General features: G+C 35.4%; 4 protein-coding genes across 7 annotated transcripts; 2 read left to right on the forward strand and 2 right to left on the reverse strand.

Annotated features, from left to right (window-relative positions):
* The first annotated feature begins 869 nt into the window (after positions 1-869).
* On the forward strand, positions 870-6,450 carry LOC133313610 (phytochrome A-2). 3 transcript variants are annotated; one of them, XM_061515005.1, is made up of 5 exons: positions 870-1,090; positions 1,766-3,832; positions 4,231-5,047; positions 5,405-5,698; positions 5,971-6,450. In XM_061515005.1, exons 2-5 carry the CDS (start codon positions 1,777-1,779, stop codon positions 6,179-6,181), a joined length of 3,378 nt encoding a protein of 1,125 aa, XP_061370989.1. In that variant the 5' UTR covers positions 870-1,090; positions 1,766-1,776; the 3' UTR covers positions 6,182-6,450. The 3 variants fall into 3 exon arrangements, with proteins under 3 accessions (XP_061370989.1, XP_061370991.1, XP_061370990.1); XM_061515007.1 differs by having other exon boundaries at positions 5,408-5,698; XM_061515006.1 differs by lacking the exon at positions 870-1,090 and having other exon boundaries at positions 1,449-3,832.
* Positions 6,451-8,868: 2,418 nt separating this feature from the next.
* On the forward strand, positions 8,869-13,486 carry LOC133313611 (glutamate--tRNA ligase, cytoplasmic). Its single transcript, XM_061515008.1, has 6 exons — positions 8,869-9,031; positions 9,501-9,597; positions 9,814-9,967; positions 10,302-11,422; positions 11,601-12,068; positions 13,076-13,486. Exons 1-6 carry the CDS (start codon positions 8,892-8,894, stop codon positions 13,292-13,294), a joined length of 2,199 nt encoding a protein of 732 aa, XP_061370992.1. The 5' UTR covers positions 8,869-8,891; the 3' UTR covers positions 13,295-13,486.
* A 793-nt stretch (positions 13,487-14,279) lies between these two features.
* Positions 14,280-16,119, reverse strand: LOC133313623 (germin-like protein subfamily 2 member 4). Its single transcript, XM_061515020.1, has 2 exons — positions 16,008-16,119; positions 14,280-14,924 (listed from the first exon to the last, which is right to left on the reverse strand). Exons 1-2 carry the CDS (start codon positions 16,117-16,119, stop codon positions 14,380-14,382), a joined length of 657 nt encoding a protein of 218 aa, XP_061371004.1. The 3' UTR covers positions 14,280-14,379.
* A 2,172-nt stretch (positions 16,120-18,291) lies between these two features.
* LOC133313622 (flap endonuclease 1) lies at positions 18,292-25,193 on the reverse strand. 2 transcript variants are annotated; one of them, XR_009751838.1, is made up of 19 exons: positions 25,124-25,193; positions 24,915-25,031; positions 24,754-24,812; positions 24,559-24,618; positions 24,393-24,446; positions 24,199-24,247; positions 24,044-24,091; positions 23,870-23,935; positions 23,748-23,798; positions 23,299-23,418; positions 23,138-23,222; positions 22,938-23,019; positions 22,374-22,488; positions 22,175-22,231; positions 22,020-22,066; positions 21,875-21,929; positions 21,055-21,243; positions 18,739-18,855; positions 18,613-18,630 (listed from the first exon to the last, which is right to left on the reverse strand). XR_009751838.1 is itself a non-coding variant. In XM_061515019.1 (18 exons), the coding sequence occupies exons 1-17, from the start codon at positions 25,133-25,135 to the stop codon at positions 18,784-18,786; spliced, it is 1,149 nt and encodes a 382-aa protein (XP_061371003.1). In that variant the 5' UTR covers positions 25,136-25,193; the 3' UTR covers positions 18,292-18,630; positions 18,739-18,783. The 2 variants fall into 2 exon arrangements, 1 of the variants encoding a protein (XP_061371003.1); XM_061515019.1 differs by lacking the exon at positions 21,055-21,243 and having other exon boundaries at positions 18,292-18,630.
* Positions 25,194-25,518: the final 325 nt, after the last annotated feature.

Genomic DNA, 25,518 nt, shown 5'->3' on the forward strand with positions numbered 1-25,518 from the left:
AAGTTGTTGTTTCCCCTTCCAGTTAGTTCCCAAGCCGCAGCAAGACACTGCTTTGAGGGCTGCACGTGACACCCATAACTCACTTTCTTGTTCCTATTATTCTCCAAATCCAAGGCATGGGGCTGAGGGCTGACTATCCAATGAAAATGAACCACCCAAGAAAAATTAATTAATTAAAATAAAAAAGAGAAAAAGCTTCCTTCTGTTTCCTTCTTCTAGGTTCGCCTCTTTTCTAGTTAATAATTGTTTATTTTTTAGAAAAAAATTAGTATTATTTTAATTGATACAAAGTTGTGTCATTTTAAATGAGAGAATAAATGGGTGAGAGAATTTTTAAAAGTGTGGGTCTCACTCTCTTTGTGAGAGTGAAAGAATATAAGATGTATCATTTAATAATTTTCATTAATCAATAATTGTCTAGAGTTAGCACTTAGGAATCAATAATAAAACCTAATTAAATTAATTTAAAATTGAAGGCACTAGTAATTAGGCGAAATGGGTTTAGGACTTTGCATATTTTCTTGGTCTTTGGTTAAATCCAAGAAGGAAGGAGGCAGTAAGCGTAGTAAAAGCTCTCATGTTGATTGTTGCTATTTATTTAAGGGTATGTATGATGAGCAAACTGTCCTTATTGTCCACTTCAGGAACCAAAAGCCAAAACCCACTTGCCCAATTTAGTTTTTTTTTTTTTTGAATATAATAATATATAGATGCCACTGCCAGAACCTGAGTTATTAACTATTGGATGATGATTATCTTTTTTTATTATTTTTTTTTATCATTATTCATTTCATTTCCATCTCATTCCATTCCCACATTCACATGGATACTATAAAATTGATATCTTTATGGCATGGCGGTCCCTCCTCACAGTTGTGTGCTGAGTGCTGAGTGCTGAGCTTGGTGTGGGTGGGGGGAGACAAAGGTAGACTCAGTGATCGAGATTCACCTTCATGAGATGGGTGTAGCTGCAGCAGCAGCAGGGTATGGTGGCTACAATTCCTTATTTTAACCCTTAACTTCTATTCTTCTTTCTCTCCTCATTGCTTGGCTTTGTTACCTCTGTTAATCAGCTTTTCCCCCTTGCAAGGTTAGTTACCTTTTTCTTCTCTTTCTGCTCTCAAACTCTCTCTCTTTATTTTGTCCACATTTTTATTTTTGTTTGTTGTTTTTCTCTTCCGGGTAGGTTGGTAGGTAGGTTAGTTAGGTATCTATTTGCTGTGGTTTGTGTTCTTCAGCATGTTGTGTACTATTGAATTTGCTTACTGCTTTTAACTTTTGGTATGTATATCTGTTTTTTTTTTTTTTTTTTACAAGGGAAATATTCTTGTTTGTTCATCGTACTACTAGAATTGTTTCTGTCGTGTCTGGGGTCATCATTGTTCATTGTGTTAACTACCACACCAATCAATTTTCATTTTTCTTTCAAATTAAGAATAATAACGACCAATTTTATACTATGATGGAGCATGTTTACTTGAGTGCGTGCTCGTTGCTCACTAGTTCATCCCGGTTGTAGGGGGAGATTGTTATGTCATCCTTGTTCAGAATTTGTCACTTCTTGCTAAAAGCCTTTCATAATTTTGTCATCTTGAAAGCGTTGGAAGTTTCTTCTTTTCTTGTTGAGTTTGTTACATGAGCAGGATTACAAAGATTAGTAGAATTAGTAATACACTAAATAGTTCTTTAGTAGAACAGAATCTCGGGGGTTCTTGTAATGATCCAGATTAACTTAGTCAGCTGATTTGTTTCATTCCGAGTGCAGTTTGGGTGAAAATGTCTTCCTCAAGGCCTAGCCAGTCATCCAACAATTCAGGGAGATCAAGACACAGTGCTAGGATTATTGCTCAGACCACTGTAGATGCAAAACTTCAGGCAACTTTTGAGGAGTCTGGTAGTTCCTTTGACTACTCCAGTTCGGTTCGCGTCTCTGGTACAGTTGATGAAAATAATCAACCAAGGTCTGACAAAGCAACAACAGCTTACCTCCATCATATACAGAGAGGCAAGCTGATCCAGCCTTTTGGGTGTTTGCTAGCTTTAGATGAGAAAACATGCAAGGTCATTGCATACAGTGAGAATGCACCTGAAATGCTGACCATGGTGAGCCATGCTGTCCCTAGTGTTGGTGACCACCCTGCCCTTGGTATTGGGACTGACATAAAAACTATCTTCACTGCTCCAAGTACTTCTGCATTGCAGAAGGCACTAGGATTTGGGGAGGTTTCACTTCTTAACCCCATCCTTGTTCATTGCAAGACTTCTGGGAAGCCTTTTTATGCAGTTATCCATCGTGTTACTGGTAGTTTGATCATTGATTTTGAGCCAGTCAAGCCTTATGAAGTTCCCATGACAGCAGCAGGTGCCTTGCAATCTTACAAGCTTGCTGCAAAAGCAATTACCCGATTGCAATCTTTGCCTAGTGGGAGCATGGAAAGGCTTTGTGATACAATGGTTCAAGAAGTTTTTGAACTCACAGGTTACGACAGGGTGATGGCTTATAAGTTTCATGAGGATGATCATGGAGAGGTGATTGCTGAGATAACAAAACCAGGGTTAGAGCCATATCTGGGTTTACACTATCCAGCCACTGATATTCCTCAGGCTGCACGCTTTTTATTTATGAAGAACAAGGTCCGTATGATAGTTGATTGTCATGCAAAGCATGTGAAGGTTCTTCAAGATGAAAAACTCTCATTTGATTTGACTTTGTGTGGTTCAACCTTAAGGGCTCCTCACAGTTGCCATTTGCAATACATGGCAAACATGGATTCAATTGCTTCCCTGGTTATGGCGGTTGTTGTCAATGACAACGATGAAGATGGGGATAGTTCTGATGCTGTTCAGCCACAAAAGAGAAAGAGACTCTGGGGTTTGGTAGTTTGCCATAACACTACTCCCAGGTTTGTTCCCTTTCCTCTAAGGTATGCTTGTGAATTTCTGGCTCAAGTATTTGCCATCCATGTGAACAAAGAAATAGAGTTAGAAAATCAGATTATTGAGAAGAATATTCTGCGCACCCAAACACTCTTGTGTGATATGCTGATGCGAGATGCACCCCTAGGTATTATCTCACAGAGCCCTAATATAATGGATCTAGTGAAATGTGATGGGGCTGCCCTCTTGTACAAAAACAAGGTATGGAGATTAGGAGTGACACCAAGTGAATCCCATATAAGAGAGATAGCTTTATGGCTTTCGGAGTACCATATGGATTCCACAGGTTTGAGTACAGATAGCTTGTCAGATGCAGGGTTCCCAGGGTCTCTTTCTCTTGGTGATATTGTGTGTGGAATGGCAGCTGTTAGAATAACTTCGAAAGACATAGTTTTCTGGTTTCGGTCACACACTGCTGCAGAAATCCGATGGGGTGGTGCAAAGCATGAACCTGGTGAAAAGGATGATGGTAGAAGGATGCATCCAAGATCATCATTCAAGGCTTTCCTTGAAGTTGTGAAGGCAAGGAGCTTACCATGGAAGGACTATGAAATGGATGCTATTCATTCGTTGCAGTTAATACTGAGAAATGCTTTCAAAGATACAGAGAGCGTGGATTTAAATACAAAAGCAATCAACACAAGACTAAGTGATTTGAAGATTGAAGGGATGCAGGAACTGGAAGCAGTGACAAGTGAGATGGTTAGGTTAATTGAAACAGCAACTGTGCCTATTTTGGCGGTTGATGTTGATGGACTGGTCAATGGTTGGAATATAAAAATTGCTGAGTTGACAGGTCTTCCAGTTGGTGAAGCTATTGGAATGCATTTACTCACACTAGTTGAGGATTCTTCAACCGATAGAGTCAAGAAGATGCTGGACTTGGCACTGCAAGGTATGTATTTTTTCTTTCTTCATATTATCTTTATATAAGCTCTTTTCTTTCTTTGTTTTTTAAGCCTTAGCATTCATGTGCAAAAGCTTGAAAACGAGTGTGTGTGTGTGTCTTATGACTATATAGCTGTGAGATACTGAGAATATCATTTTCCTAAAAGAGGCATCTATGAATATTGCATTGATGAAGAATTATTGGAAGAAAAGTATGTCTTGTTGACAATTTCAATCAATTTTGTGCCCACACTATACTTGGGAAGGAATGGAACACCCTAGGAGTTGTGTGGTCTTTTTTATTTTGGGGATTTGGTGCAATTTCTCTGACACAATGGGATTATATTCTTCTAACCTACTTGCCATATTTCTAAATTGTTGATTTGTTCTGTTACAATGTAATAGGTGAAGAAGAGAAGAACGTCCAATTTGAGATCAAAACGCATGGGACTAAGATGGATTCTGGTCCTATTAGTTTGATAGTTAATGCTTGTGCAAGCAGGGATCTCCGAGATAATGTTGTGGGGGTTTGTTTTGTGGCCCAAGATATAACTGCTCAGAAGACTGTCATGGACAAATTCACCCGAATTGAAGGTGATTACAAGGCAATTGTACAGAACCCGAATCCATTAATCCCTCCTATATTTGGTACAGATGAATTTGGCTGGTGTTGTGAGTGGAATTCAGCTATGACAAAGATAACTGGATGGAAGCGAGAGGAAGTGATGGATAAAATGCTTTTAGGAGAGGTTTTTGGAACCCAGATGGCTTGTTGTCGTCTAAAGAATCAAGAAGCTTTTGTTAATTTTGGCATTGTACTTAATAAAGCCATGACTGGTTTGGAAACTGAGAAGGTTGCTTTTGGTTTCTTTACTCGGAATGGCAAGTATGTAGAATGCCTTCTTTCTGTGAGTAAGAAATTAGACATAGAGGGCTTAGTTACTGGAGTCTTCTGCTTCTTGCAGCTAGCTAGCCCAGAGCTGCAACGAGCATTGCATATTCAGCACCTATCTGAACAAACTTCCTTAAAGAGACTGAAAGCATTAACTTATATGAAAAGACAGATTAGAAATCCTTTATGTGGGATTATGATTTCTGGGAAAATGTTGGAGGGTACTGACTTGGGAACAGAACAAAAACAACTTTTGCAAACTAGTGCTCAGTGCCAGCGCCAGCTTAGTAAAATTCTTGACGACTCAGATCTTGACAGCATCATCGATGGGTATGATTCTGTGAATATTCTTTTCTTTTCTTTTTCTTTGCATTCGTATGTTGTTAAGCATTTATCAATTAGAGCCCCTAGTAATGCATAGAAGTTCCTATTTGAAACATCATTGAAGCTCAAGACTAGAAAGTTAACCTCATGCTTGGGTCTTACTCCCCCCCCCCCCCCAAAAAAAAAAAAGGGACAAGTAGATGCTTTATTTTCACTGCTTTCAAAGTCAATAGGTAATGCTAGATTAGTTTGTGTATGTGGAATAATGAATACAGGACTAAAAATACATACAGTTTCTGCCATTGTTTGTCTTGGTGTCTTTCCTAACAGTTGTTCATTCCTTTTTTTTCCTGTATGTTTCAGCAGCTACTTGGATCTTGAGATGGCTGAATTCACTCTGCACGATGTATTGGTTGCCTCCTTTAGTCAAGTCATGACAAAGAGTAATGAAAAGGGTATCCGAATAGTCAATGATGTTGCAGAGCAGGTCACGATGGAAACCTTATATGGTGATAGCCTTAGGCTTCAGCAAGTCATGGCTGATTTTTTACTGGTTTCCATCAATTTTACACCAAATGGAGGTCAGGTTGTTGTAGCAGCCTCTCTAACCAAAGAACAGTTAGGGAAATCTGTCCATCTTGTTAATTTGGAGCTCAGGTAACTCTTCCACACTCAATTTGAAACTCTCTAATTAACTTATCTGGTTCTGCTTTTTGTAATCCTGCTTGTATATGTGATTTAAATGCCTAGAGAGAAAAAAAATGTGACATGAACTGATGCATGATGTCATTAACACGTTATACTCTCTTGATAAAAAGAAATTTGAATTATTTTTATCCAAAAAAGAAAGAAGAAACTTGCATTATAACCGTGATTAACAGATAAGCTTAGCTTAAACTAATAACGGTTTATTTTTGTCATTTATGCAGCATAACACATGGTGGTGGTGGGGTGCCAGAAGCATTGCTGAACCAGATGTTTGGAAATATTGGACTAGAATCTGAGGAGGGTATTAGCTTGCTCATCAGTAGAAAGCTGCTAAAGCTCATGAATGGAGATGTTCGTTATGTAAGGGAAGCAGGCAAATCATCTTTAATCCTATCTGCTGAACTTGCTGCAGCCCACAAGTTGAAAGCTTAAAATTTTGGAACAAGAATAAGATGATACACACCACAATCTGTTGTGTACATCAGAAGAAATTAACTGCGTTCCTTGTTCAATGTAATTCTAATTTGTTTCATGTTTATGTAACTTCTTGTAACGTACGTTGTACATATGTATTAATCTCCTACACATTCCTGGACCTATTCTCACTTCTCAGTCCAGTTTTTCTTTATTTATTGTTCCAGCAACTATGGATCATTTGTTACAAAATGAAACGTTGGAACATGTTTAATGGCATTGATTTTTACCACGCTAATTCTGTCTTTCTTGTATCTGCCCTTGTTAGACATTGTTTTGTACCGAACATTTTCTACTTGCAGTGGAGGCATTTTGCGCTTCAATTTATTGACTTGCAGATTTATTACGTGCCATTTGTTTATTTGCAATTACCGTTGATTCTTTCCTTGATGCAGTTTTATATTCTATGGTAATTGTGTTTCTTTTTCTATAAATTTGCTATAGAAATGAAAAATTTATGATATTTAATAATAGAGGTAAGATCTTTTGACACCAGTGTCAAATTTTAAATTTGACACTTCATCTGAGAGCCGTTAGATCAAAAAAGATCAACGACTCTAATTTGCAAGCATGTGACATCATTGATTTTTTTTATCTAACGACTATCAGATAAGGTGTCAAATTTGACAATGATGTCAAAGGATCCATGAGTTATAAAGTAGCTTACATATAATACTACTAATGATGATTCAAATTCTCAAAAATGACTAAAAAAAATTCAGCCTTTGCTCATTCTTCATATGTAATGACTAATTAGGATTTTTTATAAACTTAATGAAGTTTAGAAAAATGCCTACATACTTACAAATGAAAAAAAAGAAAAGAAGAGAGAGTTTATTCCTTGGCATTCATTCCACCCCCCTCTCCCCCCCCCCCCCTTTTTTGAGCATTAAATATTATGAATCAAAATTCAGCTAAAAAAATAGGAAACAAGTTTGTAAAGTAAGTTCACTTGGAGTGCAATATTTAATTGTATTATTATTAAAACTAGGTTATAAAAATGTTGTCTAATAAAACTTCTCCCTCCCTTTTTTTTAATTGATCTCTCCTTTTTTTCATCCCAAAGGAAAACTCCTTATGGGCCTAGCCTTTGAATAGTTTACACCTACAGGCTTGTATTCATTAAAGTCCAAAACAAAAAGTGAAAAAAGGAATTAAAAAAGAGTTAAGATAAAAAATTAGAGCCAATAAGGGTTGTTACAGTTCGTTGAAGGTTGTTATTTAGTAGGTAATATGTAATTTAATTTTTCATGTAATTTCACTTTTCAACGAGGTTCCTGGCTTTCCCCTAAACATTATATAAGCGTTCTCCATATGATCTAAATTTAACGGGTGTATTGGATTAATATTTTAAAGTAGTATTTTGAGATAAAAAATTTAATAGATTTTAAAAGACTATCTATAATTATAGTGACTTTTAAGAATATTTTAAAAGATTTTTTTACAATTAAGATTTTATAAGATTGAATTTTAAAGGATTTTAATAGAATTTATAAGATTTTAAAGGACAATAAGAATTTATAAAATTTTAAAAAGTCATAAAATTACAAGAGCCAATAAAAAAAACAAAGAAATGCAATGATATTGATAAAAAAAAACTAATACCTAATATAAAAATAATTACAAACTACTAATACATTTTGTGAAATCTTTTAATTACGATAACAGCTTACATTTGTCCCTCACCATTATAGGAATATGTGTACCATCAATAGTTCAAATGCAATCCTAAAATTATTCATATATAATAATAATTATATTAATGAAAAATACATAATAATAATGACAATTATAATGAATATTATTATGATTAGATAATTATCACATACCTTGAAATAAGGGTAAAACCTTGTGCTATCACTATTTTAGTGGGCATAGTAGGTTCCAGTTTAGTCATCAATTCAAATCAGATGCTATTAAATTCAAGGCCTTCAAAATTTTAAGAAGTTTCAAGGGCTGTGGTAAGATTACGAGAGAGGTATGCTATTTATAATATTCACATTTTTTTTATTTACTAAAATAATTCAAAATTTTCATATAAAACATAAAGTTCATGATAAAATTTTGTTTGAAATTCTTTTCAATTGATCTTGAAAACCTAAAGGTTTTTTATATGTGACGAGAGCTTTCTAACCATATATCATATCCATATTTTCATTGAGTATTCTGAGAAAATTTTAAATCTTAATTTATGGGTTTTATTACATCAAAATTTATAAAATTTCTCAAATTATTTTCAATCGATATATTGAAATCTTAAATTACTTTGTGACTTTTGAAAGCAAAATTTTAACTATCTATTGACACAAAAATTATTTCCTATTTTACTAAATGGAAAAATGTTTCCGCAGTTAATGCAGAGAAGTTATCTGCATTTATTTCCAAAACGACGTTGTTTTGGTATTGAAATCTTAAAAAATTATAAATATAAAGACTATTATAATCCTAAAATAAATTAAAATTACAAAGACATATGATTTTCGTCCCAAAACAACATCGTATTGTAAATGCAGAAAAAGCGAACCCTTCCTTAAAATCTCAATTCAACACGCTTCCTCCTATAAAAAAAATGAGAATATAAAAGCCAACTTTGGTTAAACAAGCTTAACCTAGACTGCACTTGCGTTTCCGCTGAGGTGCACGCATCTTTGGTGTTTATTCTTTTAGCATGGACATCAAAACCTTTGCTTTCGCCGCAGCTACACCACCCTTATCGGTGATCGCCGCCGTCAAGCTCGCCGGAATCTCTCCCCTGATTGACACCTCTCTCCCTCCCGACTCCGCTCCCACGCTTCTCTTCTCCGATGGGTACATTTCTGATCTGCTTATTTCTCTTAACACAATCCATAATCTTCACCTTTTTCCCCCCGCGAAGTTCATTTTTCACTGTGGCAACTGGGCACTGTCACCATATGGTTAACAACTTCAAAATAAACCAAGAGTCAGTGACATTGTAGTGCGATGTCTTCATTGAAGTTCGTTTTCAGTCTTAGATGATTTATCTTAATCGATGCAATGCTTAAAATTGAATTTGTCAGCTCCCTTTTGGGTGGTATTGTGAATTTTCGAATCAAGCATAACATACCGTATGTTTATGATTTAATGTGATGTAATTATTGAGTATTGTGTTTATATATGCTTTATTTCTGTATGGATTATGGTGAAATTTTTTCACCGTATCTGCTATATGATTGTTCGATTTTCCCATGATTATCATGTTAGCAGAGCAACCATAGCTACTATCTACTAATTGTTAATGAACACATTTACTTTGCAGGCTAAAATTGCACGGGGCATGTGTTCTTCTACGATATGTTGGGCGAGTTGCCAGCATTCCCGGTTTCTATGGGCAAAATGCATTTGAATCTGGCCAGGTGATTCTCCTGATGTAACATCTATGTCGTGTAATGCATTTAGATTCCTTAAAAATGTTTTAGTGAACTGAAAGACTGAAATGATTTCATGATAAAGTAATAATGCTGCTTAAGGATGGAAGTTTAAATTGTCTTCAGAATAGTTCTTTCATTCATCGTCATTTGCTTCTAGTTGTTAACTCATTGTATCATCTTCTTCCTCATTTCCCTTTTCAGATTGATGAATGGCTGGAGTATGCTTCTGTCCTCTCATCAGGCCCTGCTTTTGAGAGTGGATGCAAATATATAGATGAGTACTTGGTGAAGCGTACATTTTTTGTTGGTCATTCATTATCAATTGCAGACCTAGCAATCTGGGCAGGTCTTGCAGGTAAAGGTTTTTTAATGATACCTATTCAACTTCACTCATTATATTGCTAGGTCTCTTTTAAACAACATGCCTATGGAAGAGAAAATCCTTGCGTTTATGTTGCACTTTGAGGTTATTTCTTTGTTGTATCCATGTTGACAAACTAAATTTAGTGTTAGCTTTACTGTGTTGTTTAGAAAAGGAACTATACTGTGGTTGATCATTCTTCGTTCTACTTATAATGTTAACTTTTCAGGCAATTGGTCCTTCAACCTATTTTCTGTGTATCTTGATGGTCCATTATTATTATCTACAGCCTAGATTCTATCATTCTATGTATGCTGTGCTTTTGCAGGAACTGGAAAGAGATGGGAAAGTCTAAGGAAGTCAAAGAAATATCCAAATCTTGTACGATGGTTCAATTCAATAGTGACAGAATACGGCGCTGTCTTAAATGAAGTCACAACATATGTTGGCAAAAAAGGATTGGGAGAGCCATTGGCAACCAAGTCAAAAGACCAGCCAGTAGTCACTGATAAAGTGAAGAATGTTAATGGTGATGTATCTGAAAATATTAAAGGAGGAAGCAAACCTTCTGCGGAAATAGATCTTCCAGATGCTGAAGTTGGAAAAGTTCGTTTGCGATTTGCACCTGAACCTAGTGGCTATCTTCACATTGGACACTCAAAAGCAGCTCTGTTGAACAAATATTTTGCTGAACGATACCAAGGCCAGGTTATTGTGCGTTTTGATGATACCAATCCTGCTAAAGAAAGTAATGAATTTGTCGACAATTTGGTGAAAGATATTGATACATTAGGTATCAAATATGAACAAATTACATATACATCAGATTACTTCCCTGAGTTGATGGAAATGGCTGAAAAATTAATTCGCCAGGGTAAAGCATATGTTGATGACACTCCACGGGAACAAATGCAAAAAGAGAGAATGGATGGCATTGAATCTAAATGCAGAAACCATAGTGTAGAGGAGAATATGAAATTATGGAAGGAAATGATTGCAGGATCAGAGAGGGGCTTGCAATGTTGTGTCCGTGGCAAGTTGGATATGCAGGACCCAAACAAATCGCTTCGAGATCCTGTTTATTATCGTTGCAATCCAATGCCTCATCATAGAATTGGGTCCAAGTATAAAGTGTACCCAACGTACGATTTTGCATGTCCGTTTGTTGATGCTAGAGAAGGTATAACGCATGCCCTTCGATCTAGTGAATACCATGATCGCAATGCTCAGTATTACTGGATTCAAGAGGACATGGGACTTAGAAAAGTTCTCATCTATGAATTCAGCCGGATGAATATGGTCTACACTCTTCTCAGCAAACGAAAGTTACTGTGGTTTGTCCAAAATGGGAAAGTTGATGGATGGGATGATCCACGATTTCCTACAGTGCAAGGAATTGTGCGCAGAGGTTTGAAAATCGAAGCACTAATACAGTTTATACTTGAACAAGTACGTAAAAGATTTTACTTACATTTATATTCAAAAAGAAAAAAGATGAATTCTCTAAAAATTAGAAATGATACTGTAGAATGTATTCATCAATTGTTATGCTTTTTTTTTCTCTGCATTCTTCATGTATTACTCATATGCTTAGAATGTTGATGACTCTTCTCTGATACTTGTCAAGGGGGCGTCAAAAAATCTCAATCTCATGGAATGGGACAAGCTCTGGACCATTAATAAGAAGATTATTGACCCTGTCTGTCCTAGACACACTGCTGTTATTGCAGACAGACGTGTGTTGTTGACTCTCACTGATGGTCCTGAGAAACCATTTGTCCGCATCATACCTCGGCACAAGAAATATGAAGCTGCTGGAGATAAAGCTACAACATATACTAAAAAGATATGGATTGACCATGCTGATGCAGAATCTATATCACCGGGTGAGGAAGTAACCTTAATGGATTGGGGAAACGCCATAGTGAAGGAAATAGAGAAGGACCAAGATGGTATTGTCACAGAATTGAGTGGTGTTTTGCATCTTGAAGGATCTGTGAAGACCACAAAATTGAAACTCACTTGGCTACCTGACATAGATGAACTAGTTAGCCTGACATTGGTGGAGTTTGATTATCTAATCACAAAGAAAAAGGTATGTATTTGTCCACTGTAATGAAGCCTATTGGTTTCTATCATTAAGAAATATAAAATTGTTAAGAAAAAAATATAGTAAATATGCAAAAGCTGTTTTGTTTATATAGAATTAGATCTTCTCTTAGTCGAAGCCAGTGCAGTGGCAGATGAATCTATAACGTTGAGTTGAAACATTACTTCTTCTAAAACGTGCCTACAAAAGACAGCTCTTAATTTTATTGCCTATATGGTACTGAATTTGCTGTCTTCCTGTCACAGACTCATTGGCATCTTCAATTCTCTAGAGCCTTTGGCCCCGTTTGAAACATTAGATAAAAGTTGACACGATAGGATAAGCTATCCCATTTGGCCTTTGTACAATTTTTGGTGCATACACAGCATAATATCCAGAGGATATTTTTTATCTTGTATTTCCCGTATGACATCTTGCCCAGGGGGTTGGGTTAAAGCTAGATAGGATAAGAAACTAAACATCATTCCCACTGCCCACTCCCCCCATCACCAATACACATGACCTGTTCACTACCACCACCGCCACATCACTATTTACTGCTCCCAGTATGTGCTATTAGAACCATTATTGCCTCCATCACCACCATTACATTACCTCCTCCCCTGACCGCCGCAGCTCCAGCAATCATATCACCCCCACCAATATGCATTGGCATTTTGTCTAAGTGGATATTTGTCTATACCATCGGGTGTTTTTATGCACTTGTGCAGCTTATAATAGATGTTATCAGAATTCATAGTTTCTTATACTTTCCAGCCTGATCCCATTCTCTTATACCATTGTGTCCTATCCTGCTTAAGACAAATGAATCCTTAGTTCAATGTTCTTTTCATCTGTTACTTTTGCTTTGAGAACTTTGAAGTTTAAACCTGCCTGCTTCCCTGTGAAACTCAAACCAGGAGTTGTTTTAGCATTTACCGAATTTGATTTGCAGTCACTGTCATACCCAAAAGAATTTGTATTGTTAACAGTGTTTGTTCTTTGGGTTGCAGCTTGAAGAAGGGGAGGATTTCATTGATGTGCTTAACCCATGTACGAAAAAGGAGACTCTGGCATTTGGAGACTCCAACATGCGAAATCTTCAGCGTGGAGAGATATTGCAGCTGGAGAGGAAGGGATATTTCAAGTGTGATGTACCCTTCATTCGTCCCTCAAAACCAATCGTGTTACTTGCAATCCCCGATGGCAGGCAGCAAACATGTTTAAAGTGATCTTTTTGTTCTTAAAACTGTTTTAGAGATCAATCCACATTAAAGGCTAGCAGTTAGTAATGGGGATTAGAAGTTTGTGCAACTATTTTCATGTTTACCATCACTACTATATTATGTATCTAAGAATAACCACTTTAAATGGTTTCTTGACTAGCAATTGGAAAAGTCTTCGCTCTCGCCTTTTTCTTTTTTCGTTTTTTTCCCTTTTTTTATTATTATTAATTTTTTTTTGTGGGGTGGGGGGTGGGATAGTCTTTACTAAGGTCATGTTTGCCGAAGCGGGAATACCGGATGAATTTCTTTTGGCAAGTCTTTAATTTCATTAATTTACTTTGCCATCTTTATTAGTTTTACAAAAGATGATTGAAGTTAAAGCGATAAGGAAACATTAATAGTAAACTGAAATTGTAACATAGTATATCAGATTCTGGGATGGCTATATCTCATATGGCACTTTATTTGTTGCCATCACGTAAAATGTAAATACATGACACAAGTAGCTTAGATGTATTAATAACATAACTAACATGTATTAATAAAAAATATTGTCAGAAAATATATTAACGAAGTAATTCGCTGTCTACATTTATTTACTGTCACAAAACTCGTTACAAATTAAAAGTTCCTTCAAAGTTGAACATTGTAAATGTTTGCTGTTGCATATTGGGATCCATTTACGCAGTTGACTAGAGCTGAATGGATCTACGATTATATATGCTTATGTATTAAAAAGTTATCTACCATCCTAATTCCTACACATTCTGCATTCAACTCAATGACTCTGGTAGGTAGGAAGCTTCATTTATTCTAAACTCCCCAAAGAGATGGGGAGAAAGAAAAAAAAAAAAAGGAAACAAGTCAACAGAACCCGTGAGAGGGGATTTGAATAACAAGCATAGAATCATCTTTCAAATTTCAATTATCAAACAAATGAATGTGGCCCATTTGCTTTCTTTCTTCTCCTTTATGAGCTCCAATTAAAAACATGAATTGCAAAGTGACAAGAGAGATTAAAAGGGGAGGGTAAAAGAACAATAGACAAAAAAAGACAAGACAACAAATGTGTTCCACCTTGGTGTTTCTTTCTACTTCTTTGGTGCCAACCTAGACTTGATTTTCTCAACCTCCTTGGTACCGACCTGGAATGTCTTGGTCAAGACATGGTCTGGAACAGGTGGGGTGGCGGCAAATAAGGTGGTAGGAATGGACTGTGTACCAGGAAGTTGGCTGTTGAAGGCTGAAAGCACAGCAGCATGGACCTTGCCATTGTTATTTTGAAAGTGAACCAAGCCTTTTGGGAACACAAATATCTCACCCTTGTTGATGGTTTTTGATATGAGCAAATTGGATGTGGTTATGAACCCAACATCTAATTTCCCTTGAAGAACAAACACTATCTCGGTTGCACGTGGGTGGGTGTGAGGTGGGTTGAGGCCACCTGGGGCATAGTCAATCCTTGCCAGAGAGACACCAAGAGTGTTGAGTCCTGCTATTTTCTCAACGTTGGCTACAGTCACCTTGGACCCAAAGGTGGTGTTGGTTTCTCCTGGTTTGGCCAGTACGTTGGAGAAGAAATCAGAGGCGTTTACCTGTGATGCTTCTTTGCATGTGAATCCATTCACTTTCACACCTGCTTTTCATCACAGCACTTCGAGGATTAAAACTTTTCAAGGAAAAGAAAAATCATAGCTATTATTTATCATTAAATTTAAAATAAGAGAAGTTTAGACTCGTGAATTCCGCTTGCCAATCATGCTGGAAAAATATGCAAAGAGTTGTGGACTATGCTAAAATTGTTTTTAGAAAAATAAAATAAAAAATAACCATTCAGTTTGGTGGTGTTAACAAATACATGAGAGGGACGAATAAAACATAATCATGTTAGCGGGGTCGACACTGTAATAGGATTAACATGATTAAACAGTGGAGTCAGGAAAAAGCAAAATTAAAGTTGTTGGTAGCACTGTTATAGTCTTAGACAGTGAGGTTGAGTGAAAGAAAGCTAAAGGAAGGGGAAAAAATTAAAATAAAAGCATCAAATCTAATTATTGACATGACATGAAATGAAATATAAAATACAACACCGTATCTAAAAAATATTATATTTTGACATATTAAAACATATTTTAATATTAAATAATATTTTTAATTTATGTAGTGTATATTATATTTAATATTCAATAATTTAACAAAAAAAAAGTTAAACTTATAATACCAATCAATTTTATAAAAAAAAAAAAAATCTTAAATATTTATATTAAACTCAAGGAAATGATAATCATGATTCAACGAATCTAGTAATTAAAACTAAAAATGCAATGCAACACAACTTTTGAATTCTTTTTTGAGTCTCTGCGATATGTGTTGACATGTCAGAATTTTTTAAGTATGAGCAAACAACTTCTACCGATTAGCAATATAATAATAATAACTCTTATATTATATTTTAGTTATTTTGTATTTAACTGCTCACAATACATTAATAAATTATAATTCTTAAATATAAATGAGATCAAAAATTAATATTTGATGTAACTCTTGCACATTAAACTTTCTCGTATATTATATGAAAGAAAAATGGCGGGGTGGGGGAGAGAGTTCTTTTCCAGGTTGCTCTTGTTGGATGCACGAAAGTTTGCATACTCCCTAACTCTTAGTGTGTAGTATATAGAAGGAAAAGAGAGAAAAAAAATGATGTAAAAGGAGTGAGTACCTGAGGCAAGGTCGGCGACACAGAGGTCTTGGAAAGGGTCGGGATCTGATGAGATAACAGTGGCTAAGAGCAGAGCCACACTCAGGAGAAACACAAAGTCTGAGAGGTTCATTGTTGTTTTATGATGAACGAAGGCAACCAAAATGAGCAAATGTTCTAAGACTTTATTAGCCAAATAAATTGACAAACAAACTTGTTTGTTGGAATATTTAGGATGAGTTAGAAAAGGTGGGGTTTTGTGTATTTGAAGCTAGACTGCGGGAGATATTGAAGTTTGGTTTGACATAAAAGAAAGAAAAAATGGGGTGTGAATTTAAAGCTTGAAACGTGCCAGTTGTTTTGGTCACGCGTGCGGGTCCTTGAACTTATAGAACAGTTAGTTGCCCAGATGGATCATCCCAAACCCCAAGTCAAAGGCAAACAAAGGCCATCCTCAGGCCTCAGTTTTGGTTTGGGCCCTTTTCAAGTTTCGACCCTTTTGCTTCTCTTAATATAGGAAATTCTTAAGTATTTTTAAAATTAATTTTGGATATTATTTTTCTCATGGTACGTGAGAAAGAAATTCTCTAATGTATACATAAAGTACAATGTGAATTTCACTAACTAGAAGAGATAGAAAAACGTAAAGTGGAAACCACATTGCATTTTGTGTATGCACGAAAGGATTTTTCTCATGTAGCATGAGAAAAATATCCATTAATTTTATTATCAAATCAATTCAACTAAAAAGATTTCATTTTAGGTACATTGACAATACAAATTTCATTTTAGGATGAAGTTTCTTCCACATCAGGTGTGTAGACATCTGTGCATATTTGGAGTATGTGTCATAAATGAAGTGTAATTGTTAACGACAAATTTAGGTGGAGAAGAGTAACCTTGGTCACTTAGCTTTATTATAATAATCTTGTAAGGTATATGTAGTATTATTAATATGTTAAAAATAATGAATCCCTGTTGCAGATACTATTTTGTATTGTCTCGTGGAGTAACTTGTGACTTAAACAAATTTAAATGAGTAATTGAGCGACAAATAAAATGAACTGATCGAAAAAGTAAAAAACATAATAGGGGAAAGACTTAAAAGTAAAGAAACAAAATTCAAAAGAGAGTACTGGGTTGTTGAGGAGCCGCTAGTCACTGTTACCAATTAAGCTCAGCTTGTATTTGTAAGGGTCAACATGCTTAAATTTGTTAGGTTGCTTACTCAACGAGAATTAAGATGTGATTCAGTTGGTAATCAAACCAACCATGTAACCAGACTTTCTCTACAATGCAAGGGTTTAAATATTATCTGAAAAAGCCACGCCATTATTTGTGGGGGCCAAAAAAGACAAGAAAAATCAAAACACAATAACATTAAAGATGACAGGTCGCGAAGTCTCCAACCAAACTTCTACATCATCAAGATCCACATATTACCTAGCAAGTGGATGAACAATCATATTGTTCTCGTGACAAACACAAGAAAAAAGATACGCTAGAAAATAAGGTTTAACAACAAAATATCCTGAAGTGAAATCACAAAGCTCATCGAATATGGTAAACATTTTAGATTTTTGAGGGACTAATTTAGAGGAAAAAATCTTTGGGAGACTAATTTAGTAACAATTATATTTGAATGGATGATATGATGACACCCGTTTTGGAAAACTAAGTTGATGGTTTACTCTACAATTATTACTTAAATTTCAATTATTTCCAGCATAAGATTCAAATTGAAGGTAATGACTTATCATTTAACATATTTGTTTTCTTTCTAAAAACAACTCGACGATACTGTTAGAACTTAGAACAATAATTCGCTTGTTTTTTTTCTAGAATAGTGGAAAAGTAATGACTTATCATTTACGTTATTCCATTCACTAACCGCCAATCGCCATAAAAAATGCAATTTGTCAAAACTGAATATCAAGTATAGGCTTAACTTGTTTTGGCATTAAGGCAAGTGCATCTTTCTTCATTATTCTATTTTGTCTCATAACTGGTATCATCATTCCTCGTCCTGCCTTTTTGCCACTATCCTCTTTAGTATACCCCAGCCCAAAAGAAATGTATTTCAATTTTCAACCATATTTTATAGTGTCGGGTTTTAAGTTTTGGATAAAAAATCGGTTAAAGTTGGTTTAATTTAGGTTTGTACAAATTTGAATTAAATGTAACCCAATACTCATCTCAAAAACTAAACTACATAATTACGTATTAGTTTAGTACATAAAACTCTTGCAAGACCTTAAATTCCAGTGACTCTTGCAACTACAATTACGTGCGTGCAATTAACCAGAAGAAATACAAGATAGTGAAATAGTCACGCAAAGCAGTAAGAAAGGAAGACGCAAGCCAAATCAACCCAAAAATGAAGGATTTAAAGTATCTCTACCTAGCCACTAGGGCTAGCCCAGCGGTGAGGGGGTGGATAGTGGGTAATAGGTGATGTGTTCGATTCTCAATGTATTAAAAAAAAAATATCACTACCAGATGTAGTACCGCATCTCAAATTGTAATTGCAAGTGAGAAGCAGAACTCTCTGGCTTACATTAGTCAAATTCCTCAAACCTACGTCACATAAATATTTTACAATTTGGAAGACTGCGCATTGCAAATGGATCCTCCTTCATGCTAACTGCAAGAAACCAGAGAAAAAGAGAGATGCAGTCACAGATGTGAATGCATGCAAAAGGGACAATCACAGTAACAGATGATGAAAAAACAAGACATCCAGAAGTCTAACCTGATCAACATATATATGACTCGCCTATTTAAGACTCAAAGCCAACTATTTCTTCTTCTTGCCACCACTGGCCTTAGTCTTTTTGTGAGTCTCCTTAGCATTATGCTCTGGTGCTTCCTGTCAAAAAGAAAATAAAACTTGTCAATGCATGGACATTTCAAGCCAGAATAGTTAACTTGTTCTTCGTTGCTTTCAGTTTCTGGCATTACTTATTATTATCTTAACTCCATTAAAAGCAATATTTCGTTTGCTAAGTTGAACTATCAGCAGATATTTCAGTTTTTGCTTCATGGGTGCTTCAAAAGCAGATCAAGGGCATTGCTCAATTTTTCTTTAAAAAAATTAATAAACCTAGGAAAACCATACAATCATAACAATTGATGTTAATTGATACTTTTTTCTGGTGCAAAAAAGGGGCCAGAACCAAAAATCTTGATCAGTACTTCAAGTAGCCAACCCAAGTAGGATGTCAATTGATCTTTACTACACAGTTCTATGTCATTTCAACTTTAAGTGGCATTTGGTTTGTAGACAGAATGGAATGGAATGGTTTGGTTCTGTTCTATTTTGAATGGAACCAAAATATACAACTTTTTTAACCTCTGTCTAGTTCTGTTCATAGAAAAGAACCAATATGTTATGTTCTGTCACGTTCTAACCAGTGTTTTAAAACCCCACCCCACCCCCCGGGTTGACCCGGGTCAACCCTGACCCCTACCCTCTGAGGGTTGGGGTTACAAGTTGGACCCTATATGCACATCGACCTCTCCGACCCCCAAAACCCGGCCTGGTTTCAGTGACTCCCGGGTCAAAGGGGTTAAAGGGGGTCACTGCATGTTTATTTTTTTTTTTTAAAATTCCATGAAACAACTTCGTTTTATTAAAAAATTAAAAATAAAAATGCTTGCAAACCTAAATCTAATCGTTCTCTTCTCTCCCAGTGACCTATATGTCTTCAATCTTCACCTCGTAGACGTGAATCTTCTAGAAAAGGTAAGAATTTTATCTATTCAGATGAAATCCTTACGGTCGTCGATGGAAAACAAAAACTCATTCTTAATTCCTTTAAATTTTTCTTTGTCAGGGACCTTCTCCAAAGAGGCAGAACCGGGTCATCGTATTGACCCCATTAGAATATTGACTTGTACTTTGGTATCTTGATACTTTAATTAGGTTGTGTAATATTGACTTGTGATTGTAATTAGAGAATTATGTTAAGTATATTTTGAATCTTTGATAATTAGTGGTTTGTTTTTTAATATTTTTATATATGATATATATATTCATATATTTTTAATATATAAAACCGGGTCAGCATAGTTACCCCATGACCCCCCGGTTGAACCCGTGACTCCATGACCCCTTACCTCGGCCGGGTCGATGGCCGGGCCGGGTTTTTAAACACTGGTTCTAACGTGTGTACCAAACGAAACCTTAATGTCCATTTTGGGCAAATGGGCTTTATCATCGATTCATCATTATAGAATCTTATGCTATTATAGCAAATTTAGATGCATTTAAAAAAAAACATCCAGCTGAAACACTTGAGCTATAAATTAGAAAAGCAAAACCAGAACCTATAAACCTATATAGAGCACCACTTCTGCTCAAATTGAAAATCTTAACCTGTCACCCCACCACCATGTTGGAGCAGGCTTGGCACACCAATAGTATATACCAGAGAAGGTGCCAGTAATAATCAGTATTCTTTGGATAATATAAAGTATTATTAGAGAGATACAGAGGGGATAAGATATCTCCAAACAAAGACACAGAAGAAAGGACAGACAATATAAAACAAGCTCTCCAGTCCTTTTGAATCTCCACCTAATCATTGAGACTTCGTTTCTATATAAAAAAGTCAATGAGACTTTGTACATGTTTAAAATAGTTACTAACAAGATCAACAAGCCTATATGCTAAAGGAACTAAATGCAAAGCCACCAACAACATATCAAAGTTAAGAGATATACAAACCTATTTAAATATTCCTGTTATTCAATATTTTCTTGAGCAAGGCGCTCAACCTACAAGAACCGTTCAGGATATTTCAAAAAGGGCGGGTGTTTTTATGGAATTTTGTCCTAATCAACAAATCAAATTCATTAAAATATGGCTTGAGTACGATAAGAAAGCTTGACATAGTTTTTTAACTTATTCATACAAAATTAGTAGAAGAATAATTATAATGCCAGAATAGATTGCAATACGCTATAATTTATCATTCCACTAAGTCACTGTAATCATGTTAATACTAATATGTTCGTTACTAAAAGATAGTTTATGCACAAGCACAGTTTGGCTTTGAAGGTTCACCAGGGCTATTCAGCTTCGGGCACCAAAGCAGACATCTCTGGACAATGGCACAGGGAACTTGGAACCCACATTATATATCGGCAAGCTCAACTTGCCAAAAACCATGGGCCTTGACCAGTTAGAAAGTTGCAGAGAGAAAATCTTATGCTCAATTGCTGGTTTGAAAGATCTAAGAATGCATTTGCTTTCCTGTCATTTAAGTGTAGCCAAAATTATGCTGGCATATCAGCTTCAAGATTTCTAGTAAATATGGAAAAAAAATTCCTATTTCTGGTACTTCAATTTTTTTCTCACATGTGGAAGGAAAGGCATCCCATTGTTACTTATTAAAAAAATACGGGTACAAAAAATGGAGGGCTGAAAAGTTCCAAATACACAACTAGCAAAGGAAATGAAAGGATAAAGATATTGATTGCAAATTTGCAACACAAATCAGGGTGTTCAATTACTTTATTCTGTATCCAACAATAACCATCGCATCTTGAGAAGAAATCCAATCATAAAAAATAAAACCTCCCGTATTGGACTTCAAAAAGTAATATTTGATTTTTCAGCACAATTTAATTTAATGTCTATCATGTAATGGAAGACGTTTTCATTCATCCATACGACATCAGAAGAGGATGAAAATAATGCAAGGAAACAATAATTCACGATTTGGTTTCAGGCAGATAAATAGAAAGAAAAGAAAAACAGAAAAACTGAATCACAGCTGGCCCAAAGTCGGACCAAAAATGTTCTCTGGAAGGACTTGCCAAGCTTTCTTCAAATAATTCTGGATGTTAACAAATAGTGGAGACTATAGACAGTGTATGCATACCTTCCGTTTGATAGGTACAGATGGATTCACTGTTGGCTTAAAAAAAGATTCCAATCTATTGTTTTCAAGAAGAAGAGAGAAGTTAGGTAGGACAAGGAAAGAGAAAGGTTTAACACTCATGTCCAATAAGTTAAGAATTGCTTACCGGCCTTGTGATGACTTGTTCTTTGCCGCTTTAATTTTTTCTATTGCCTAACATTGATATAGAAATCATAACAAAAATGTTTTCTGAAGAAGTAATGAAAGACCATTGAAACCCTACTCAAACAGTCCATAATTATACTATTCAGATCGACATACCTTTGTCACCCTATCACTGTTGAACCCATTCTCATTTACTAAAAACGTTATTAGCCCCTGAAAGAAAGGCAACATAATGAAACCTAGTTATCTTGCACAAGAACTCAATATATTGACAGAAGAAAGATATGTATTTCAGTATGTGAATCCATGTGCATTTGAAAGCATATTTATAGGTCTCAAGCAGAATAGTTATTACTTCTTCATCTGGTGCAGACCATTTAAGATTAAGTTCCTCTTCTTTAGTTAAGACTGCCGGATCTTTAAAAAGCTGCCGAGCCTCCTGATAAGGCCAGTCATCTGGTATCTGGTACCTGAATCAATGCACTCGCTGTAAGGTATTACCAAGGAAGAAAGATCAACATCATAAGTTAATATCATGAACCTTGTGTTCTAAAGAAGGAGCATTTAGATAGCATAATTGAGTTTGTATGCTACACTAAGATCTAGTAACAATAGACAGCACTGATCTGATATTAATCACTACATTAAGTAGCCAAATGCTTAAGGCTCAATTAAAATAATTGATGTGAAAATAAAATCTAACCATGATATAACACATTACAAATGCAAGTATTGGCAGTTCATCATAAAACTTAGAAGGGCTCAAATATCTGAGCCAGATGTCTGATTGATAATGCGGTGTAAACATAACAAAGAGAAACAAGTAACCCTTATTTGTCAAGATATCATCATGTGACTAATAAATCCTAACTTGCATACACTGGAAATGTGATTTTAAAAATGGAAAAATAAGAAAAACCTCTCTTTGTTTATGTTCTCCAGTATATTTTCAATAGAGCCATGTTGGCGTATGAGCTTCAAAGCTGTCTGTCCCCCAATCCCTGAGGCACACATCATTTATCATTTAAATTTTGTACATATTCATATTTAGCTCATATAGAAATCATAAAACTGAACTTGGACCTAACATTATATGATTAAAAATGAGACAAAAAATACCTCGAATGCTTTCACAATAATCACACCCAGAAAGAATGCATAAGTCAATAAATTGGTCCATGGTCAGATTTAGCTCCTCCAAAATCTGAAACATGAAAAATATCAAAATGAGCAGATCAAACAGTAAAAAACCATATATGTTGATAGCTATAAATAAGGACCTTTGCAACTTCAAATTCCATCACTGGAATTTTCTTCGAGCTAGGATCCATTAGATGACGAAGAAATTTAGGAGCTCCAAATGTTAAGGAATCCATGTCTTCAGAAGCCACAGCATACGCCTATAATACATAAGATGTTCAAAATAAATTCCAAATAAAGTTTACATTAAAGGAAATGTTGCCAGTAAATTTGAAGGAATGAATTGAAAATTGATATGAAGGAATAACAAGAATTAGCATTGTCAAGAGGAAAAAAATATGAAAGGAAGAACATATCTGAAATTTAAATAGATTTTATAAAAAAAGAACAGTAGAAATATAAAACAATATTTAATTTTCTTTTTGTTTCCATGAAGTCTATTTAAAAAGGATTGGTAATAATCTTTTCATATTAGTTTTCAAGAAGCCTGCTCACAAAGCAAGGTGACACACAGCAGATATGAACTTGCCTTTCCAGCTTTGCAAATAGCAGCACACTGAGCCTCTGCTTCTGAGGGTGCCTGTGGAATCCAAAGCCTTAAACAGACGGTAAACACATAATACACTAAATACTTGAGTAGTGCAATGTCACCTCAACGACAGGAACTCCCATGAGTCTTAAAAGTCTTTTGCAGTCTTCATTATGCTGCTTTGTCACCTGCAAGAGTATATGGATATGGCTTCAACAGCATGCACCAGAAACCATGTTTCTATCCATAATAAGCAAAACCTCTCAAATAAATGTGCCTAAGAAACAAGGACTCGCCTTCACAGTCCGTTTACTGAATTTTTCAATGTCTTCCTTATTGTCAGCCTAAAATGACAAGAGAAAGCAGTCCGGACATTAATACTTTGATTTAATACAAGAAATTATACGCACAAAAGGAACCATAGATGAAAGTCAACAAACTAGGCATATACCTCTATTGCTTCTGACAAATCATCAGTAGCATCCACTCTCTTCGAAAAACTATAAAAAACAGTTTTAGAGTGAAAAGCATTATTAAGGAACTTTTGATAAGTAACAATTCTCCATTAGAACATCCCAATTCCCAACCCCCACCCAGAAAAAAGTTAGAACTCTCTAGGAATAACAGAAAATCAACACAAAATACCGTTTTGCCAGCTCTTGTTTCTTCAAATCTGGTGGCTTCCCATCAAAAACATATCTGGATATAAGCTTGAAAAAATATCAGCAAGGACACACATTATACAGAAAAACTCATTCTCAGAGGGTTCCAATGATGGAAAGAACAAATAAATTAAAAAAAAAAAAATTACATTGGTTTCATCCCGGCTTCTAAAAGTCTGATTGTCCGCGTAAACATCCCTTGCAAATGACTATAAGATACAAAACCAACGCCATCATCACACGTACTAAAACACATTATTATAAAGAACGAAGAAACTAAAACAAAACAACAAAATCAAAATTAAGCTTATCTAATTGAAAACCACGAAGATATCATCACGTACCTAGTAACTTCACCAGCTTCATTAGTGAGCGTTTCAGTTCCACTTCTTCCCACGACAATCTACACCAAAATCAAAGACACATAGCATGTAATGTTAAGATAACTTTACTGTATCAGTATCATGGTTGAAACTAAGCCATGTTTCTCGAGAGTACTACTGACAAGGAACTGGTAAATGCTCATGCTAGCATCAATGGCGATCTTGCGGCCAAAGTAGCTCTCAAATTTGTTCTCCTTCATGGATTTTGGGGCATTGTCAGCCAAAAGCTTTGTTAAACCCTAGAAATTAATCCGCATTAACAAAATTAATAATAATAATAATAATAAATAGAAACAAAAACAGAGAGATGGGATGATGAAAAGTTGAACACCTTAATACCCATTTTGTTTGTGTGAGGAAACAGGAATTTGGAGAGGAAATGAAATGGATAACTGTGATGACAGCAGCAGAAGAAGAATTAGGAACGTGAAAACCACTAGCTTCCCGCGCACTCCCTCGTTAAGGGAATTTTCGTACCAAGCCCAAATGTCAGCCCATTCTACATCTAACAGCCCATGAAAAATGACCTACGGATGTTAGCCCAAGTCTCATTTGAATTGAGAAATAATATTATTGTTTTTCAAGCTTTTCTGTTACAATATTAATATTATTATACTTTAACAAATGGGGTGAAATATTAATTACACTTTAAAAAGAAATTTAAAATGTATTTAATACAAAAAAATTAAACTTTTTTTAACTTATTTTTGTACCTTGTATTGATTG

Source organism: Gastrolobium bilobum, unplaced genomic scaffold (genome assembly GCF_033153095.1).
Source record: "Gastrolobium bilobum isolate Gb01-03AN ecotype WA unplaced genomic scaffold, APGP_CSIRO_Gbil_v1 utg33260, whole genome shotgun sequence".
Lineage (NCBI taxonomy): Eukaryota > Viridiplantae > Streptophyta > Magnoliopsida > Fabales > Fabaceae > Gastrolobium > Gastrolobium bilobum.

Bases quoted from the DNA above. Each gene is read 5' to 3' on its own strand.
- LOC133313610 (XM_061515005.1), top strand. From the start codon at position 1,777: ATGTCTTCCTCAAGGCCTAGCCAGTCATCCAACAATTCAGGGAGATCA. The intron at 3,833-4,230 runs GTATGTATTTTT...ACAATGTAATAG, and splicing joins GCTGGACTTGGCACTGCAAG to GTGAAGAAGAGAAGAACGTC. The intron at 5,699-5,970 runs GTAACTCTTCCA...TCATTTATGCAG, and splicing joins CTTGTTAATTTGGAGCTCAG to CATAACACATGGTGGTGGTG.
- LOC133313623 (XM_061515020.1), bottom strand. From the start codon at position 16,119: ATGAACCTCTCAGACTTTGTGTTTCTCCTGAGTGTGGCTCTGCTCTTA. The intron at 14,925-16,007 runs GTACTCACTCCT...GATGAAAAGCAG, and splicing joins TGTCGCCGACCTTGCCTCAG to GTGTGAAAGTGAATGGATTC.
- LOC133313611 (XM_061515008.1), top strand. From the start codon at position 8,892: ATGGACATCAAAACCTTTGCTTTCGCCGCAGCTACACCACCCTTATCG. The intron at 9,032-9,500 runs GTACATTTCTGA...TTTACTTTGCAG, and splicing joins ACGCTTCTCTTCTCCGATGG to GCTAAAATTGCACGGGGCAT. The intron at 9,968-10,301 runs GTAAAGGTTTTT...GTGCTTTTGCAG, and splicing joins AATCTGGGCAGGTCTTGCAG to GAACTGGAAAGAGATGGGAA.
- LOC133313622 (XM_061515019.1), bottom strand. The intron at 23,936-24,043 runs GCGAGTCCTTGT...ATACTCTTGCAG, and splicing joins TCAGTAAACGGACTGTGAAG to GTGACAAAGCAGCATAATGA. The intron at 23,799-23,869 runs GTGACATTGCAC...TGGATTCCACAG, and splicing joins TGGGAGTTCCTGTCGTTGAG to GCACCCTCAGAAGCAGAGGC.